At 35.3% G+C, this 21,301-nt stretch overlaps 1 protein-coding gene across 2 annotated transcripts in view; it reads left to right on the top strand.

Moving 5' to 3' along the window:
- The window catches only part of CNTN1 (contactin 1), a 132,942-nt gene that overhangs the window by 5,592 nt on the left and 106,049 nt on the right, over positions 1-21,301 (top strand). For both annotated transcript variants that reach the window (XM_019660444.1, XM_019660445.1), the window contains exons 3-10: positions 1,363-1,495; positions 4,887-5,059; positions 6,926-7,021; positions 10,980-11,186; positions 15,013-15,112; positions 15,270-15,451; positions 17,547-17,671; positions 18,355-18,472. In XM_019660444.1, coding sequence (XP_019515989.1) covers positions 1,363-1,495; positions 4,887-5,059; positions 6,926-7,021; positions 10,980-11,186; positions 15,013-15,112; positions 15,270-15,451; positions 17,547-17,671; positions 18,355-18,472 — 1,134 coding nt within the window. The remainder of the gene's footprint in view (positions 1-1,362; positions 1,496-4,886; positions 5,060-6,925; positions 7,022-10,979; positions 11,187-15,012; positions 15,113-15,269; positions 15,452-17,546; positions 17,672-18,354; positions 18,473-21,301) is intronic.

The following is a 21,301-nucleotide window of genomic DNA, read 5'->3' as shown; positions in this document are numbered from 1 at the left end:
TTTTTTTGAAAAGCACTTGTCATTAAGAAGAAAAATAGCATTCATTACTGACTATAAACTAGGTACACCACTGTCTTATACATATTGTCTCAACATGATGATCACAATAATCTAATGAGGTAGATTTTATTAATATCCCTATTTAATTAAGTATAATATTGAGGTTTGGAGATATTAAATAATTTTTCCAAAGGCACTGCTAAACACTACTAAGGCAAGATTTAAATGACACAATGAAACTGCTTGTTAAGGGAAGCTGGAACAAAGCTCTCATCCTCAAGATTGATGTTAGAGAAGACAGAATGCCTGGGTGACATTTGCCTTAAACTCTCTTTTAAAATTCAATGAGAGAAGTTGACCCATAGCTTTGATCTAGCAGAGCAATTAGAATGATCCCATGTAAGAATATGTCTTCTTTCTGTTCTCACACGATGGTGTTAATTCCTTTGGGACTATGGCTCTTAGCTACGTTCTATAAATGCTATTATTACACTGATGACATGGAATAATTCTCTTCTCCTCCTGCTGTGAGGTGTCACCCTTTCCATCCAGAGAGGATATACGTGTCAGGTACAAGCACTTCTCAACATGCTAATTTTGTGATAGATTTTAAGCCAATTGGACAGTTCCCATATTCGTGTAACTAGTTTATTGATTATTCTAAATGTTATTAAGTACCAGTGCTGGTCACATATTTGGAAAAGTAAATAATAAACAAGAACTGACTGAGGAAAGGGACTAATTCCCCAGAGCACTTAGAAATTCATTTATTCTTTTATTCAAAACTTGTTAAGCACCTAGCTCTAGACTGCTAGACAGCCTGCTAGGAGAGAGGTATAGACATTATGGACATAGCCACCCGTCTCCACGCATTTCCAATCTAGTGGAAGGAAAGTTCCATCAAGAATCACAGCAGGGAGGTTAAATACAATAACCTGGATAGGGAGTTATGAGAACACAAATGAAGCTAGGAGCGGTGAGAGGTGGCTACCTGAAGGAACTCACTCTATGGCTAAGTTGTAAAGGATGTATAAATTCTGATAGGAGAAGAAAAGTGAGACGGTGGTGGTTCCAGAAAGAAAAAAAGCATGCGCAAAGGCTCAGAGACATGAATGCGTGACTTGTTTGAGGAGCTAAGTAGTTAAGCACGGCAACACAGAGTGCTTTTGGAGAAATGATGAGAGATGGGCAGAAAATAATTTAGAATAAAGAACCTAAATGTTTTCCTCAGGATTACAGAGGCAAATATCTTTTGTTTGAATGAAGATGGAGATTCTGGCTTCTTTTTCCCAAAACACTGTTTTAATGCATTCATTTTTTTTTTGACTTATGAAACAGCACAATATAATTTTTTTTATATAGTTTCTGAGGAAGACAAAGGATTTGGACCAATTTTTGAAGAGCAACCAATTAATACCATTTATCCAGAGGAATCATCGGAAGGAAAAGTTTCACTGAACTGCAGGGCACGAGCCAGCCCTTTCCCCGTTTACAAGTAATGTACCTCACTTCTCTTTTCAGAATGGAGTGTTGAGCTAAAGATTACAGGTCAGGCTCTAGGATCCTGTACCCATAGAGAAAGCTAAAATATAAGGCTTTCTACAAAGTCCAAGGACATTAACAAAAATATTGGCTTACAAGTTATTTTTTAAAAGTTGTTTAATGCCTAAATAGATAGAACTTTTCTTAAATATATGTAAATAATTTACTTAATATTTCCTGCACAGAAATTGCCAGTGCCATTTTATATTATCCATTTATTTAATTGTCTAATGGAAACCATGCTATTAAACATGCAAAAGGCTTCTATGAAATCAATGCACATTCGAGGATACAATGTTCTTGTATATATTGGCCTGGGTAGCTCACACCTGCAGATGATGGATACTATTTTTATATTAACTACATTTAAAGAGCTTGCATAGATAATTCCAAAGAGCATTAGTTTTTTCAGTAGTGTCAAATCTATATTCTAGACAACACAGAAAATCTCTTAAATGTCTCTACCTATTGGAAAATCTATATAAACATATCTTTGTTTTTCTGGGGCACCTATTTATGCTATTAAATATAGCTTTATAAAAAGCAATAATTGATTTTCCTGCTTCAGATGTTTCACAAAAGTACACCAATAGTTTCTAGCAGGATACAAAGAGTAAGAGTCCAAAATTAACCAAATACCAATGGATTTGATTTCACCTGTGAAATGGTTCCATGAAGACAAAACAAGTGATTGATGGGGAAATTGGGGCTCTAGTGTATTAATGTCACCTGACTTAATTGAACATTGTCATTCAACAAGGCTGATTTTAATAGTAGATTTTTTTCCCTGAATAGAAAAATAAATTTTTATTGTTATAAAAAGTTGTTATTAAAGAGAATCCCCCCCCCATTTAATTCTAATTGAACTCATTTTCTCTTGCCTCTGGCTATAATGATATAGTTATTCTTAAAATAAAATTTGAATTTAGATATAAAATCACTATTTCTTTTAAATTATTTTAATTGTTTCAATTTCATGCATGGAAGTGCAATATAAGTAGATATTTTATAAATTATAAATAACACATTTCCTGTGAATATGTTTGATGGGCTAGACTTATTTCTACCCTTAAGCCATACATAATAGAAGTTTATGTACATAATCATGGACATGGGATAGTATAACTAATAGGGACTGCAGAGGAGATTTAATCCAAGCACATAATTTAACAGGAGAGGAAGTTAAATCCTGAATAATTAACTTGCTCCAGAGCTAGTAAATCACAGATCCAGGACTCATACACAGGTTTTATGACTTTCCAAGAAACATAATTTTTTCTGTATGTCTCTATCTAGATAGGTTGATAGCATCTCAAAAGCTATTTCAGTGATCCTACTCTGTGACACTCTGTCCTTGACATTCATACACAGCACCTTAGCACATCAGCCTCCCTGCTAGAATGGAGGTGATGAAACAGAAGAGGTTGTCACAAGTATTGTTCTGAAACTTGCTCTCCTTGCCACACCCTACTATCACCACCCCACAGATAAGGAAGCAAAGCTTTGTATAACTGAAATTTTATATACATTGATTAGCAAGTCCTTATGTGTTCTTATCAAAATTAAAAAAAAAAAAAGAAGCAAAGCCTTGCTTGGCGAATACATCACCAGCTCCCTCCCACAGGCTGCACCAGCACTGAAGTTCCCACGACAAGGGTGGCCTGACTTCCCACATATGAAGGTAGAGAGCTGGAGGAGACAAGTAGATGTTTAATTCTGTTATGAAGGTTGTCTGCAATGTACCACAAAATAAGGGAAAAGAATAGCTCATAATGCCATTTGTCTGATGGAAAAGAACACTTGAAGTTTTAAAAATTTGTTTAATATTCAGAGCAAGCCATACTAACCTTGGTAATCATTCAATTCATCATCCACATTGTAGTTTTATTTATTTTATTATATTGCATGTTCTGTGATAATCTGTTATTCATGACAATACCCTGAAAAGTACAATAAAAAACTTTACCTTCCATGTGTCAGCGTGAAGGCTTTCATCATCTTGCCTTGTCCCCGAAAATAACAAGGACCCCAATAAAAGTTGCATATAAAGCTCTGTGAAAGGAATTACAACAATGGTGGGTGTTCCTGAAAATAAAATAGACCAGAGAACATACCCAAACGCAGCAAAACTTAATCATTATATTACATCAAAAGCAAAATCAGATCTACAGGGAGGAAGTGAAGGCAATAAACAAAAATTTGGAGTCAACATTATGGGCAAAAAATAATTATAACAGTTGGAACTCCCCAAGAAGGAAATCCATTCATTGCCTTAGCAAGTGCTAAACAACTTGACATTGGATGATTCAGGCAGCGGCAATATTACCATCAACTGCAGCGATGGGAGGATTCCACTGTGTTGGAATTTGGTAGCTTTTCAAAATGCAAGACACAGTTTTCCTTGCCTGCTTTAGAGTACCTCCTACATTGTAAAAATTCAAATGAAAAATGTTTCAGTAATTTGATTTATTAAAAGATTCTAAAACCATTAAGACTTTTTGGCAAAATCTTGACCCAAATCAGAAATGTGCCAGCCAATAAGCAGTGCAAAAGATAAGAACATGACTCTTATCTTTTAACATTGTGGAAGACATGGAACCGTAGGAAAAACCCTGATACAGAATGATTATAAAAGTATGTAGGTGTTCAGCTTAAATGAAAAAGTATTCTCCACATGCATTCTTTTCATCATCTCACCAAGAAAGTTGGATTTCTGCTTCTAGTTAATTTATTTATAACACATTTCCCGTAATTATACCTGCAATATTATATTTGTGGCTTGGAAACCAAGATCCAATGAACTTTTACCCTTTTCCAATTGTGTGATCGACCTCTAGTGGTCAAAATGTGACAGTTACTTGAGTAAACTGATTCCAATTAGTTTGTTTTATGGAAAAATTACTTTGATATTAAAATCAAATATTGGTGTAGTATTTTATATTTTATTTCTGTTGGAGCAATGCTTTTAATATTTTATACACCATACCTGTGTATGCATGAATCTAACTAGTGCTTAGATGGGTGTCATTTATATTCAATGTATATCTGCTCAGAAACCAATTTATGTAGAAAATTCAATGAGATACTTGTCCTTTTGGATACTTCATGAAAAAAGAAGGAATATTTCATGCACTTGAGCATGTATCTCTCTGTGCCTGAGCTAAATTGTAAATCATGAGCCCAGAGATACAGGATTATGAGGTGTGAAGAAATACCTCACTGAGTCATCTATTTAATTGTCTGAATTCGCAAGGAGCTGTGCCCCTATTATTTTAGAATGATGTTAGTACAATGTTTGAAGGCTTCGTGAACTTTGATACGATATTTATTTCTTTTTCTTATAGGTGGAGAATGAATAATGGGGATATCGATCTGACAAGTGATCGGTACAGCATGGTAGGAGGAAACCTTGTTATCAACAACCCTGACAAACAGAAAGATGCTGGAGTATACTACTGTTTAGCATCAAATAATTACGGGATGGTCAGAAGCACTGAAGCAACCCTCAGCTTTGGATGTAAGTGATTGTAACTTTAACAAGCACAAGTGTATTTAGGTGAAGTAAAACTTACATGTTATCTTAAGAGTTCAGCAAAAAGAGAAATGAAGAAGAAAAGAAAGTGAGAGAAATTCTCTGTAAATGAGGTGTATCTACATGATTAGTGAGCCTGAATTGTGTGGAGAAGAAAAAAATTTCAGAAAAGCAAAGCGTCATGAGGGGTATTATAAATTCACTTGAAATAGTGAAAGACAGCATTGGAAAATCTACTACGGCCGTGTTGTGAAAGATCTTGAATAAGTTTCTAAAAATTAACATCAGTGGAAATACATTCTCAATTGGGGGTGATATCACCCCCAAAGGAGCGAAAAATTGGTTCTGGGTTGCAGGAGAAACCATCTTAGATATTACAGCATAATGGTTTGTGGATCTCCAAAATTCAGTCCTACCTGACAAAATCTCATTCCTTAGTGTTTATATTCTCTTATTAGGAATAAATTAAACTATATTTAATTAAATCATTTATATTAAGTTTAAATTAAATAAAATATTCTCTTTGGGGGGACAATAATGAAAAATATTTTGAGAAACATTGTGCTAAACTAAAAGCCAGAGGTTGTTCCAAAAAATAACTTGTGCATTGGAAGAGGCATTGGACTAGATATTCTCCAGTATGTGATTTTATGTCAGCATTTAAGTCTTTTGCTAAATGGATTACAGGATTAAAATGATGTTTTAAGAGGACCTATGTAGTAGTGATTACCAGGAGGCAGAGACACAGTCAGGGAGAGCAGTGAGATTAAATTGGTGTGATGACAGTGGGACTGTAAGTAATAAACAATACTTGAAGAAATAATTGACAAATTAAATTGAACTGAAAACAAAAAGATCTTAACTAAATATATTTTTTAAGAAAAGTCTAGTCAAAGGCAAGAAACAATCTGCTCTCTTTAAAAATGAGACGGAGCAAGTAAAACCAATTTCAAGGATGACAGGAAGCATTTAAATGGTTGCTTCACATGCAGAAGTTATGGTAACATTAAGTTATCCTTGCTGAAATGTCAACTAGGTATTAGAGGATAGGGTGGCATTCAAGTTAGGTAGCAAGACTAGAAATGCAGATTTGAAGGGTTCTCTGGGAAAAGGGAATCTTTAAGGTGATGATTTTTCAGAGATATAAATATGTTGAGATAAATAAAAATTAGATTTTATAATTTGAGTACTGATGACAGATAAGATATAGGAGATGACGCAGGACTAAAACAGAATGAACACCAGTAAAACAAATGACAAATCAAATAGTAGAGTATCCAGAAACCCAGCAAAATGTGAGTTCCATATACATGGAAAAAAGGGTAAAGGAAATGGGAACTGGGGAAAACCCAGAATTTGAAAAGTGCCAAGAGATTGGTGACTTTCATGTTCCTCAAGCAGGACCCTGCCTTTCATCCTTATTCCTTTTCTGCATTGGCATTCTCCCTCAGGAAGGAAAATATGCCTTTCAAGTGAGCCCATTTCTCTAAGTTATTCCTCTTTACTTCCTTTCCTTGGTAGATCCCTGGTGGTCTGTGCCCCTTGTATTTCCAGATACCCTTACTGAGATGCTTCCTAAATGTGAAGCAAAAGTTCAGGGTATCTGTAATCTTCAGGGCTGTCAGAATAGTGATGTAGATGGCTACCCATGTCTGAAGTTACCCACAGAGCTCCTCTGTAGTGTATGTAAATCCAGCCTGTAAAAATGGGGAATTGACCTAGATAGGTTTCACCAAACCAACTGAGGAGTATCATATTCAAAAGTGAATTAGTAGCTGAAAGGTAAACTTCAAGGAATGTATCTTGCTAGTGACCTGACAATGAATGTTTCCTTCTTGCTCTCATAATTAGATCTTGATCCTTTTCCACCGGAGGACCGCCCTGAGGTCAGAGTGAAAGAAGGGAAAGGCATGGTGCTTCTCTGTGATCCTCCGTACCATTTTCCAGGTAACTTCAGTTCCTCTGTGACTGTAAGCATTTATGGAAGGAATTGGGCAAGTTTTTACTTTCTTAACAATAGTGGTACATTTATAATCAAATTAATTTCAATATTTGCATAACCTTGGATCAATTACTAGTGGTTATAGAGGCTGTTTTCTTTGGCTCTTTAATCACTTGGCCCTAATTCCAAAGATCTATGATTAGTTACTTTTATAAACAGTTTACATGTTGGATTATGTCCCCATTAAAATTCCTGCCTTACTGGAAAAAATATGGAAGATTTTCTACAAATTATTCCTGAAATAGAGTGATACTGAGAAGTGATATATAATCCATCATTTTTATTAACAATTCAACATCTATAATATACTGTGAACTGTGATTAAACACAAGAAAGGAATGAAGACATAATAAATATTAATCTCTTTTGGAACACCTATCTGCAAGAATAATCATCCAGTTTAGAAAGGGGCTAAATTAAGTGTTTCTGTTACGAGATTCAACCTTTGAATACATGTTTTCAGCAATTTGATAAGGATAACATAAAGGCTGCCAAAGGGCTTTGTAAAAGATGAACACTTCATATACTTTCACTAATTTTCACTTGTTTTATTTATCAAATATCCTTGAAATAATATATACTGACTTTTCATACTAAAAAACTGTTTTGTGTTCTTATAGTTCTAATATTATGCCATAAATTTTACTTTAAATATCTCCATAGAGAATTAATCATAATAGACTGTTATAAATCATTTTGTGTGGAATATATTAGTCTCATATATATATTCTATTGCAATAATATATACATTCTGATTGTTTGTATATCAAATATTGGCAATTGTCTTTATGATAATGATGAGAAAGACTATTCATTGATAAATATAGAAGGAACATATGGGTTCAAAATGCTGCAATAACCATTCAATGAGAGAATAGTTATCTTTGAAAAACTGTCAAAACTGTGAAAAAAAGAATCCTCTCATCTTTATAGCATTTTCCACAAAGTAAATCATCATAAATAGCCAATGACTGCATTTGACTATATCTGTCACTGGATGGGATTCCTTCAATCACTCACAATTTTCTTGTGAGCATTTGCTATTTATCAGGCACTGTTTATGCCAAGGAATACCTCAGTGGGCAACATAGGAAAAGCTACTTGCTCTCAGAGACTTTCTACTGGGAGAGACAGGCACAGACAAGATAAATTGTTAAAAGATATAACGTGGTAGATATTGATGGATAAGCTCTAGGGAGAAAAAAGTACAGGGAAGGGGGAGAGGAAGTGTTGAGGGGATGGTTGAATTTTTAATAAAGGACATCATTGAGAGCGTAGCTTCAAATTTAGGTCTGAAGGAAATGAAGAAGCTAACAATGCACATCTAAGAAGGAAGGATATGCCAGGCATGCGCCCCAGCAAGAAATAAAGGCCAAAAGTAGGACTGTGAAGGAAAACCAAGGCAGCCACAGTGGCTGAAATAGAGGGAATCAGGTAGAAAGCCGTAAGAAATGAAATCAGAGACACAGTACCCTTTTCCTTTAGGGATCGCAGGGTGACTGGTTAAGCTGCCAAAGGGAGCGTGACAGAGAACTATGAAAATCTTAAAGAATTGCTTGGAAATAATAATCCAGAGGAATCTGTTGAGTCCCTGTGAGAACCAGATCAGAGTGTAGCTCTTTATTGCCAAAATAAGAGCCTTATTCTTAAGTTGGAGGGGCAGGGCTGCTACCACACCAGTCTTGGAAAAGTTTTGGCTGTGGTGGGGTGAAGGAAGAGGTGAGAAAGTCAGTTCTTCCTCCCTATTATTCATGTCCTTGGGCAAGTCAGCGAACCTAGCTAAACCTCAGTGTTCTTGTTTCAAAATGGCAATGGCAATTCTAACCTTTGTTTTAATGAGAAATGATAGCTTCTAACATACTGCAATTTTTACTTTGAGTGAATGGCTTATTAGTAGGCTAAATTTTGTTAGCTACACTTACATTTATTAAGGGCAAAGGCCACATCTGTCTTTTTTAGCAGCACATAGAAGGTATTTGGTATTTAAATAAGTTAATTGGAGAATCCACATTGGGCATTAAATCAACCAGACCCATTGCTATGTAGTGCGAGACTTAGTGCAAACATCATCACAGTAATTTCTCTGACCTAGCTTTTGTCCCTTAAAAGTTCAAATATTAAAACATCTCATTCCTCTTCCACATCTCTTATGAGTGGTACACAAAAAAAGTCTTAAATTTTAGAAAAATTGAGTAATAGAGTGATTAAAGACTCACCAAATTCATAGTTAGCCTAGACTTAAAATGTAGCTCTCCATATTCACAGAATTATGGAGTATGCAGATTATTCTGAATGCATTTTGTATGTCATATCTTGAAAATATTGTATGGCTAAAAAACAAAAAATTTTCTATAAGGAAATCTACACTTTCCTTGACTTTTTTGGAATTTAATTGTAACCAGAAATCATGGCAAAAATGCTGAGTTTCTTTTTAAGTGAGAATAGAAAAGACAAATTTCACAATCAGACAAATTAATAGTTTGCTTGAAATTTACTATTAATATCACTTTGGATCAAAGATTATATGGCATTATTTCTTACCCAATTCCAAGAACCCAATTTTAGCAATTTAAACAGTCCCTAAGTTTCTTTTTTATCTTGATTCTTCTGTGGTTTTACCTGACCCTAAATCAACATAAGGATATACAATGAAAAAAAATACAATTCTTCCATAAATGTCTAGAAAGATACGTGTTAACAACGATAACTCTAAGTTGGAGAATTATGGTGGTTTAATATTTTTTCTCTTTTAACTTTATCTGTGTTTTCAATTTTTTTACAATAAAAATATACTGTTTGTATAATGAAAAGTTAATATTAAAACTCTGAATCATATAATTGTCTTCATTCACTTTTCTGGTATTGTACATTGCTGGAGAAGATTACATATCTAATCTAAATGGATTCCTCTGGATTATTATTTCCAAGCAATTCTTTTAGATTTTCATAGTCAGTTCTCTGTCACGCTCCCTTTGGCAGCTTTACCAGCCAACCTGAGCTCCCTAAAGCAAACGCGTAGTATGTCATACTTTTTAGTTTGAAAAGATCTTGAACCTCTACCGTCTTACATCTACAATCCTATCTAACTTAATGAAAGAGATCTCCTCTTATGACATCCCTGGAGGCAGTTATCGTCACATGATCATGATGATTGAAAAGGGATGAACATTTTGTGACTGAAAAACACGCAGTATGCATAGTTCCTTTTGTGCATTACAGCTGTGATGATTCCTGGGGCGTCATTCCTCAAAGCAGAAAGGGGAGATATGGATAGAGATTATGAACAACAGAAAATTAATGAGGAAATTCTATTTTGGGCCACACCAGCCAGTTTAGTCAGCCAAAGGAATTTCCTGTGGTTAAGAGTTACCATCTGATACATTTCCTAATATTTAAGAAAACCAGTAACATGCATTTCTCTGTTTCTGTGGTTTTTACTTTTTAATGTGGCCAGCACAGGTTATATAAAATCATCCTAAATCTATAATTTAAAATAGGAGTACAAAAATGAAAAAGATACAAAGCCACAGCATGGTTAGTAATGTTGATTTTATTTTTTAAAATGCAGCAGGGAAGATGGGTCATGAGTTTTTAATGATCAGACCTGGATTCAAAAACCCCATGTTCTACTTAACAGCCATGAAATTCTAAGCAAGTCATTTAACCTGAGTTATTTAGTGCATCAGAGGAATATTAGTAGTCCATAATTGAGAAATAGGTATAATTGCTTAGCACTATGCTATATTCGCTCAACATATAGTAGCTTTTAGAAAATTTGCACTGTTTGTCTTGGCCTACTTCCAACATTTGCTCTACAAAAGCCAAGAGTAGATTATGTGTTAGCTTATTACTACTTGCATTTGAAGAAGAACTTAATATTTAGTAGATAATATTTTCTTCTAGATGATCTTAGCTACCGCTGGCTTTTAAATGAATTTCCTGTATTCATCACAATGGATAAACGAAGATTTGTGTCCCAGACCAATGGCAATCTCTACATTGCGAATGTTGAGGCATCGGACAAAGGCAATTATTCCTGCTTTGTGTCCAGCCCTTCTATCACAAAGAGTGTGTTCAGCAAATTTATCCCTCTCATTCCACTCCCTGAGCGTAAGTATTTTATTTGTTACAATCTGACCTTGCAAGGTCATCGGCTTATAGCATATTTATGATAATAAAAATAAATATTCTATGGGGAGACTGGCTGGCTGCTCAGTTGGGGCAAAAAGAGGATACACACTTTGAAAATATTGGTCCTTCCTTAACCTTTTCAATTTACGTCATAAGGATGCCCTAAGATGGTAGAGCTCCTAGTGATTGCCTCTAGTTCAGGGAATGCAAAGGGAACTGATCCATTAGCCAAATACCAGTATATTAATTATAAGAGGGATCACTGGCATCTGCTTATTTTCATGACCATTCCCACACCTTAGTAAGTTTACAAAGGAGATAAAATGATTAGATGAAAAATTATCTTATTTACAAATTAAGAAAAAAAAGACAGGTTATTTTGATATTTTCAGGGATTATTTACATGAAGCATATCAGTATATGAATTATCTTTCTACTGTAAGTAATTAACATAGGTGTTACTATGGTGGCACCTCATGCAATGACTATGACAAACTTGACTGTCCTTTTCCCAGGTTCCAGTTCCCTTTTTTAATGTGCCAACTCCTGAGAAAATCAGATCACAGCATATTTGCTTACTTCACATTATTTTTAACGCGGACATGCTGCTACTCATATCACTGAGTTCAAGCTTCTGAGGAAACACTGATTTCACTGTTGACAGATTTAGGCTTGTTTCCTGACTCTACCTTATATCGGGTGTGATAGTGGGGGAAAAGCCATCATATCTCTGTGATTCCACTTTTATTACTCTCTTCAAGATAGTGGTCACATGGTTAGCATTTAATTGATTTCTTTTGACTTTCTGGCTCTTTCGTCTCTTCTCCATCTTAGAAGTGTCAGTGTAAGAAATGTCCAAACCTGTAGAGAATTTTTATGAGTTTATTTGAGCCAAATTGATGACATATGTCAGGGAATAAGATCTCAAATGATCCAGAGGATAACAGTTTTGCAGTTTCTTTTATGTATTTGCAATAAAAGAGGGAACATAAGGAAGTCCACATGAAGGTGAGAGAAAGCAAGGTGAGGATTGGATTACAGGATAAAGAAATTGTGTGCTTTCTTAAGGGTGGTTATTACTTCAGACATCTCAAAGGTGTGTTAACCTATTTTCTCAAGGACAATGAACAGGGCTTGCTTAAAAACCTCTCACTAAAGAAAGTATAGACCAGGCTGTGACTCCCCACCATGACCTGGCTTTTTAGGAATTTATGATCAGATCTCCGGGTGAGGTTCCTTTCCATAGAACCCCTTTCTTTTTCCCCATTGTAGATCCTGTCACCCACTATTTCACCGAGTTGAAAGAAGCCATGATGTAAACACTTCCTTAGTGTTCTTTGTTACTCTTCCCCTGAAATTCAGCACTTCTATTTATGTCTTACTTTCTAATTTGTTGGAAGAAGGGTTATCCTCTTGTTTAAGGTAATCCTTCCAGTGTTCTGGTTCACATCCCATGTGATTCATTTAGGAACTTCACTACATCACTTACTTCTTTTCTTTTCTGAATCTTCAAACTCTCCTCCATTCTTTTCCCTCTGTGTATTCTGTTGTATTCAGTGCAAACAACCTTGAGTCATCAAAACAGCTTCCTATTTGCTAAATCCAAAGGAAGCTTCTTAGTCCTGATTCTGTATGAACTTTCACCGTTTCTCTCTTCTGCCTCTTCTGAGCTCTCCCTTTTTTGCCTCTTCTTCTTGACTCCTCCCTCTCTCTCTTCATCTCCCAGATGTTTCTATGACAAACTCTATGCAGTAGCCTTCACCAGGTCTTTGACTTTCTTATATTTCTTTCTAGTCTTTTTTCTATATTTCTCACCTATTTACACCTTTTCAACAGCAGCCCTATGCAGATGGCTCCGAATTCATATTTCCAAAACTCACTCTGTTTAGTCTTTAATTCTACCTGTCTCCTGGACTTTTCACACAGAAAGTTCTCCAGGATATTAAGCTCAAAATGTTCCAAGCACACCTGGGATCTTCCCTCTAAACCTTTTTTGGTGGTCTTCATCTCATTTAGCAATACACCACGGTAGCATTTTATTTTATTTTATTTTGTCTTATTGGGGAATAAGGAAAGGGGAACAGACAAGTTGCTGTCCTTTTGTTCTTCAGTCTAGTTGTGGAGGACGTTGCTTCACTGGCCCATGTTGGTATTGTGATCATTGCACTCTTCCCGGGTGATGCAGTCACTCACTGGCCATTGGATGGCCGCTCATGGCAGTTCATGGCAGCTCACGAAAGCTCACACCTGCTGCCGGCCAGCCCCACTGCAGCCTACGCCGTCGCTGGCGACTCAACGGCAGCCCAGCTCCAGGTCGAGCTCTTCTTCACCATCTTAGCTGTAGAGGGTCCAGCGTCACTGGCCCACATGTGGGATCCAAACCAGGGCCCTGCTGCTCAGAGCTGGCATCCCAAGCCAACTCTTAACCAACACATCACTCGGCCTGCCCTCAAGTGTACATTTCTATAATGCATTATCTATATATCATATTGTGTGTTCACCATCTGGAGTCAGTTCTCCTTCCATCACCATATATTTGGCCCCCTTTACCCTCTCCTACCATACCCCTCCCCCCTTACCCCCTGGTAACCACTAAACTATTGTCTGTGTCTATGAGTTTTTGTTTCTTCATTTGTTTGTCTTGTTCCTTTGTTACTTTCAGTTTTATATCCCACATATGAATGAAGTCATATGGTTTTCGACTTTTTCTGTTTGACTTATTTCACTTATCATAATAATCTGAAGATCTCTGTATGTTGTTGCAAATGGCAGCATTTCATCTTTTCTTATGGCAGACTAGCATTCCATTGTATATGCATACCACATCTTGATCCAATCATCTATCGAAGGACTCTTTGGTTGTTTCCATGTCGCGGCCATCGTAAATGTAATGAAATGAACATCGGAGTACTTTTTAAATTTTATTTCCTTCACACTCCTGAAACTTTGTCATAATATGCTATTTCCTCAACTTGGACCAGTCTAGATCAAATGCCTTCCTTCCCTGAAATGTCTATGGCCCCTACATACTTCTAATAACCTTTCTTGACTGCTACTTTTCTAGATCATTCATTTTTATTTTGGCTTGTATTTCAGGTTGTTGTGTATCTCTTTGTCTCTTCAGGATTATATGGTGTAAAGTACGCGCTCATGTGTGATCCTAAAAAATGTATTTTCCTTTCTGAGCCTATTTCTTTCCTGATAAGGGAATAATGCATCTCTCAGGACTGATACATTAAATAATGAAATAAAGTACCTATATTGATGAACAGTGATGCCTGAATAAACTTGTTTCTTCTTTCCCTCTTTTCAGCTTATTTCCATTTTGCCTTCATCTCAATGGAAGCTTCTTCCTCCTGTTCTCACTCTTTTCTTGCCTGACTCATTTGACTCATTCTTTTCTCCCCTCTTCTTTCTTCCCTTTTTCCTCATTTCCTTTCTTCTTTCCCTTTCTTCCTAAGTCCCATGTAGCACCTGGTGCAATATTTTACACATATATTTAATGTTTCCTAGGGCTTCTTGATTTTTTTTTCCTTTTTAGTGACTTGAATTAGATTGATTTACACAGCTGTCAGAATGAGCCAATATGACTGAAAATGCATGATAACGTCTGTAATATACACATACTATGCATAAACAAAGAAATCTTTACATTGTGACACAATCAGGTATTTTTCAAGACCTGTATAGAGAGAAGCCATCCATATTAAATCAATTCTAATCCTATAAATACATCACAATGTTTTAAAAACCCCCACTATTCTGCTTATTAATTCATTGATGTTTTTGTTTTTCTTAATATTAGGAACAACAAAACCATATCCTGCTGATATTGTAGTTCAGTTCAAGGACATATATGCATTGATGGGCCAAAATGTGACTTTAGAGTGTTTCGCTCTTGGCAAGTAAGTATAAGTATGTTTTTCATTAACATATATAGAAATACATGAATTTTTGTGTACCGTTAAGGAAATAAATATATAAATGTTTAGCTATAGACATAAACATAGAATTGCCTTGTAAGCACTGCAGACCCTTAGCTCTTGTATCTCCTGTTTAAAGTCCTGTTCCTGATATCCGGTGGCGGAAGGTCCTGGAACCAATGCCAAGCACTGCTGAGATCAGCACCTCTGGGGCTGTCCTCAAGATCTTCAATATTCAGCTAGAAGATGAAGGCGTATATGAATGCGAGGCTGAGAACATCAGAGGAAAGGATAAACACCAGGCAAGAGTTTATGTTCAAGGTGGATACATTTTTTAAATTTTCTATAAATTTCACCAGTATCTTACTTACAGCCATTCCATAGTTATTAATAGTTTAACAACAGTGATATCTATTACATTATGCAAAAAGATGAAATATCTGTCTTATGTCTAATTAAGTCATATATATGAGTTATAGGTATTATGAACTCATACCGTTAGTGTCATAGTAACACCACCAGTGGGTCAATTGTAATGTTCTTCATAATTATCAGAAAATACACTTAGTATAGCTTGTTGACTTCTTTCATTGTTCTCTTTTTTTCAATACCTTTTTATTTGTGGAAGAACCTGTGTGTTATGACTTGGTCTAAGCTACTGGTTTGCATTAGTCTACCTCAGAATCACTTGGAGGGCTTGTTAAAAGACAGGTCACAGGCTTCTGCCTTCAGCATTTGTGAGTCAGAAGGTCTCAAGCATTGGGGCTCAAGCATTTGTTCCTAGGAGATGCTACTGGTCCAGAAACCACACTTTGAGAACTACTGGTCTAAGGGAACATTTTTCTTTGACAATTTTCTTGGCACAAGTGTTTCAGTCTCACACACTGAGATGAACTTGGGAAGATAGAATGTTTTTCGGGCAACACTTGAAACTTTTCATGCTGAAATCATCTCTATAATGCTCCACAATGTGAAACTTGCAGGCCACAACTGAATAAAATAAACCAGGTAACAGGACAGGTATTCATAGGAGGTAATTTAAGGGAAGTGGTATTTCTTCTTTATTAATGAGGCTTACTAAGTTTTTCTTTTGGCCTAATCAAACAACCAGAATGATACATAATTAAATCATGTATAGAATGTATCAAGCTGATCCAATTGTTTATTCTTCTTATTGTATTTTTTTAATGTGACATCTCTGTGTCACCTGTGTGAGGGCAATGCAGGAATGGTGCTGGTATTCCTGTTTTATGTATTGTCAAGGTTGTATACAAAATAAAGTCTCTCAATTAATATAGTCTGGTATCAGTATTCATTTTAAAAATTATCTCCATATGTTACAGACACAATGTAATGATAAGTTAAAGGAATATGTTAAATCATATTGTATGTTTTATAAAAATATATATGTATACGTACATACATATAGTGTTGGTGGGGGTTAAGTGAGATTAAAAAATGTTTTATGTCCTTTGTTTTTATATATATTAAATACTGTATATAAGATATGTTTGTTAATTTGGTCATAAAATAAATATAATCAAAGTTATTTAAAAAAATTTAAAAAAATACTACCCTCTACTTAGGGTTCTCTACTAGCTCCTTCATTATATATGAATTTATTTACCTGTATTTATTTTGCCTACTTAAATACTCAAAAAGGATTATCAAATTGTTTATTTGCCTGCTATTTAGAAACATTATTTTCTTCTGGGAAATTACTAACATTTTTTTAAGCTCTCAATCGATAAGATCAACTGACAAGGCCAAAATCAATTTCACTCAAGCGTAGATTTCACCAATCATAACTACTGTGTTTTAATAGTTTCTAATATATCAAGTGTATTTAAGTGACCAAGTCATTTTTCTAGTCCTACAGATATTACAGTGGATATTAGCCAAAGTTACATCAAAAGAAAGATAATATATACCTGAAGGAGGAGAAAAAAAATTAAATCTTTATCCCAAAAGGGAAGAGATAGTGTCATAATCAATTAAGACATAACTCTTTAAAACCTTGTCATTTTGAAAGATTTATGTTACAAGCAAAATATAAATCCTTTTATTTTTATTACACGTTAGCTTTCTAACATAGCATGGTTCACAAATAGAAAAATAATTATGAATTAAATCATAATTACCTCATGCTATAATAATGTAGAATAACGTTTAGTTGCAGACCTAAGGCAATACAGTTGCAGTGGCTCTAACATTGATTTTATGGTATACACAAGAGCTGATGTAAAGAAGATCAACTAAATATTGGGTTGTTGGAAAAGTCATGATGCATTTTTGCAACGAAAAACAGAAAAAGTACGTCATGACTTTTCCGACAACCCAGTATAATATCCGTACTCAAGATTATGATGAATGTTGAGAATTTCACTTGACATTTGCAATGTTCTTTACTTTTTAGCATTTCCTGAATGGGTAGAACATATCAATGACACAGAGGTGGATATAGGCAGTGATCTCTATTGGCCTTGCGTGGCCACAGGGAAGCCCATTCCTACTATCCGGTGGCTGAAAAATGGATATTCGGTATGTACATTCATGTGCTTTTCAGTTCTTGAGTCCATGTTCAAGTAACATTTTGAGTGGTATTGGGATGAATTTAGCAGGATATTCTGTAGATTAGGTGTGCCTGGGCCCTGAAAAAAAAAAGTTTCCTAAAAAAAGCAAACAGAAAAGTAAACATAAAGTGTCTTCTTTCATCCTAAACAACTTTCTGAATCTTATGTCTACCTTCTCTCTCTCTCTCTCTCTCTCCCCCCCCCCTCTCTCTCTCTCTCTCATTTTTCCCTTTGTTCCACTTTTTAACCCTCTTCTTACTCATCCATCTCCACTATCTGATATTGTCCTCTTTTTCTTGCCACTGTTTTCCTGACCCCACAGAAACAGAGGTAAGAGCGAAGGTCCTACCTTTAGCCCTGGGGACAAGTAGCAGCAGTGGGGTCTTTCTCTACCTTCCCACTGTAATCTCCCAGCTGGGCCAAGAGGGGAAAAGGTGGACTCTCAGCTCTAGGATGAATAGAACAAGAGCCACTGGGCATGGTAAGTGGGTTTCACTTCCCTATGCCATGAAAATCCCATGGTATTAGCTTAGCTAACAGTGGGGGCAATATAATGCATCTAAATGAAAAGACAACTAAGCCCATACATAAATGAAACCATATCTGTTAAAGTTTATTGAGGAAATGTGCTTTCTTTTCTGTTCTTTTCAGTATCATAAAGGGGAATTGAGACTGTATGACGTGACTTTTGAAAATGCTGGCATGTACCAGTGCATAGCTGAAAACACATATGGAGCCATTTATGCAAATGCAGAGTTGAAGATCTTGGGTCAGTATCATTTCTGGTTCCTGTTAACATGCAGCAAGAAAGCAACACATTAATAAATGATCATAGGGTATCTATAGATCATACTTGATTACACAGTATTTTATGCAATTGCTAAAATTAAAAACTTTGAAAACATGGTTTGGAATAGAATATTATTGGTTCTTTTTTTCCCTTTCATTAAGGCACAGTACGTAAATTTGAGGCAGCATTGAGTGTAATAGTTTATTTTATTTTTAAATGGAAAAGCAAACTTTACACGTGCCATTTTTTGTAAATCTTGCCCCCTCCTACATCTGGGCAGCTAAACAATCCCCCCAAATCACGTAGTGACAATTGATGCTATCACAATGCTTATGGCCCAGCCTAAGAGGAAGAGTCTTTAGTCCCCAGGCCTCAAGCTGTACAATTGCTGTGTAAAACCTTCAGGACATTCCTTAAACGTCTTACCCCACCACGACTTCTACTTTTTTATTGACTTCTTCTCCATGAAAATCAAAACCCTTTGAAATAGAATATTTCAACTTCCCGCTCCTTGTTGGAAACTATCTAAATCTTTAGAATGCTTGCCCTTTCATCTGTTTAGCCAGAGGAAGAAGTATATCTTCTTCTGTCCAAAAATCATCCCTTTACATCCGTGCTATATTTTTTCCTTTTTATTTATTACCCGGATACTTTATTCTTGCTATACCAAAAAGAAATGCTTTAAAACATTGCTATCACTACAAATTTAGTGAACCTAAAAGAATATGAAAGGAAATTAGAGAAATTGTAAGAATGTATTAAAGACAATTAAATTAAATCTTTAAAAAGAATTGAAGCCTTGTTAACTTTAATTTTCCCTGCCTCTTATAATGCTGGAAATCAATTTCTTTCCCCTTAAAATCAAAATTCCTTGGTAATATACTTAATCTAGTTTGAATGCCTAGGCTTAAGCTTCATACCATAATACTTTGGTGTTAATATAAAGTGTGAGAAAATCATTTTGACGGTTAGAGAACACATAACGTGAGTACGAATTTTTTTCCAAATTCAAACTTTCTGTTTTCTGTTGAAATTCCTTGTTTATCATTATACATTCCAAAAGAATTTAAAAATTCAGCAGCTCAGGCTGAAAAGTCTCTATATTCAAACTTAAAATCATTCAATCATTTAATGACAATTAATGTAGCAATTAAGCAAACCATTTTGGCACTTTCAGCCTGAAAGCAATGTTCCTGGGCATCTTTATACTGATCTCAATCTGTTTTTATTACCTTTAGAAACAGTGCTTCTCACTCTCCTTTCCTTAGTTGTCTAGTTAATTCATTTATTCATCCACCAAACATTTTTTGAGCACTTGCTATACACCAGATACTATTCTTTTAATAGGCCCAGTAAACAACAAAAAGGACAAAAAAAATGCATGTTCTCTTCTTAGTTCCTTCCGACTTCTAAAATATATAGGAACATAGCCTAGATTCTATCATTAGAAATTTAAATATTAGATGAGTATGAAGTCATGTAAATGAACATACCAAAACAACAATTTCATTAAAAATGAAGAAAAAATCTCATTTTGTAGATAAATTTTGACTTTTTAAATATAATCCTGTTAACTTTTCTCATATATTTTACTAGCAGTACATCACCCACAGTATTTACTGAGCCTATACAAAATACAACACACTGAGTTTGGTGTACAACACAGGTTGGTTTCTTATTTGTTTGTTGTCAATTATCACAACTCAGAGTAGAGGAACAATGGGATAAACTAAATATTTGCTGTAAAAAATATATTCCTCAGAGCAAAGCTGGTAGCCACACTTGGGAGCGTGTAAGAAGTGCTGAATCTCAGAGACTTACTAAATCAACATTTTTATCAAGGTCCTCGGATAATTTTAACGCACAGACAAAAATCGAGAATCATGGGACCCAGGTGATGACAAGACCTGGATGAAGATATACTTAAACCTAAAAACGGCTCCAGAAAGGGCACAGTTAGGAATGATTGGAATGTGTGGAAATACATGAATGGAATCCCAATAGGGTTTGTTAATTGAGAAATGAGCTAGATGTGGAGACCCCAAAGAAAGTTAAAGCATGCCATCAATGGCGTAACATTTTATGAGACTCCATGTCCTGTTTTCATAATTATTTGTCTGCACTTTAGGGAAGTGAAGCTACAGGTAGATCATGCATTCCTCAGGTTAATTGGATCCATCATTGCCATAGTTGTTTGTAGGTAGGTCCAGAAGGCAGGACGCTTTGTTTATTTTGGCATCTCATAGTGTCTGCACACAGTTGGTGCTCAATAAATGTTTGTATAATGAAGGAGAAATCATATTGTTTAATGAAAAAGCTTGCAAATCACAAGGACCTAGGTTCGAATGTGAATCCCATCTGATACTTAACACTGACTGTGACACCTTTGGCAAATTATATAATCATAATAGATATTAGCGCTTTCATTTGTCAAACTAGGGACAGTTCATTGAAAGTGTAGTTGAGAGTACTGATTATGACCACATGTCAATATTAATAATGACGCTCAATTTCCTCTAACCTTTCACTTCCTTTGTGCAAATTAGTCAAAACAACTGAATTAGATGTTACCATCAACGTAAATATGTATATAACATTGGATTGTAACTAAACCTTATAATAATTCATCCAGTTATTACCAAGCATTGTACATTTAAAACTGGTGGTAAGTAAAACATACCTCAATAAAGTTATTAAATAAAAGAAAGAGGTATTACTATTAGATTTGGAATGTCTATTGGTCATAGCTGATAACATCTGGTGAAATTAATCTTTTCTGTTGATTATTAATCAATAGGGAATAAAATA

This window comes from Hipposideros armiger, unplaced genomic scaffold (assembly GCF_001890085.2).
Source record: "Hipposideros armiger isolate ML-2016 unplaced genomic scaffold, ASM189008v1 scaffold_318, whole genome shotgun sequence".
NCBI classification, from domain to species: domain Eukaryota; kingdom Metazoa; phylum Chordata; class Mammalia; order Chiroptera; family Hipposideridae; genus Hipposideros; species Hipposideros armiger.
This window is presented reverse-complemented; position numbering and strand designations above follow the sequence as displayed.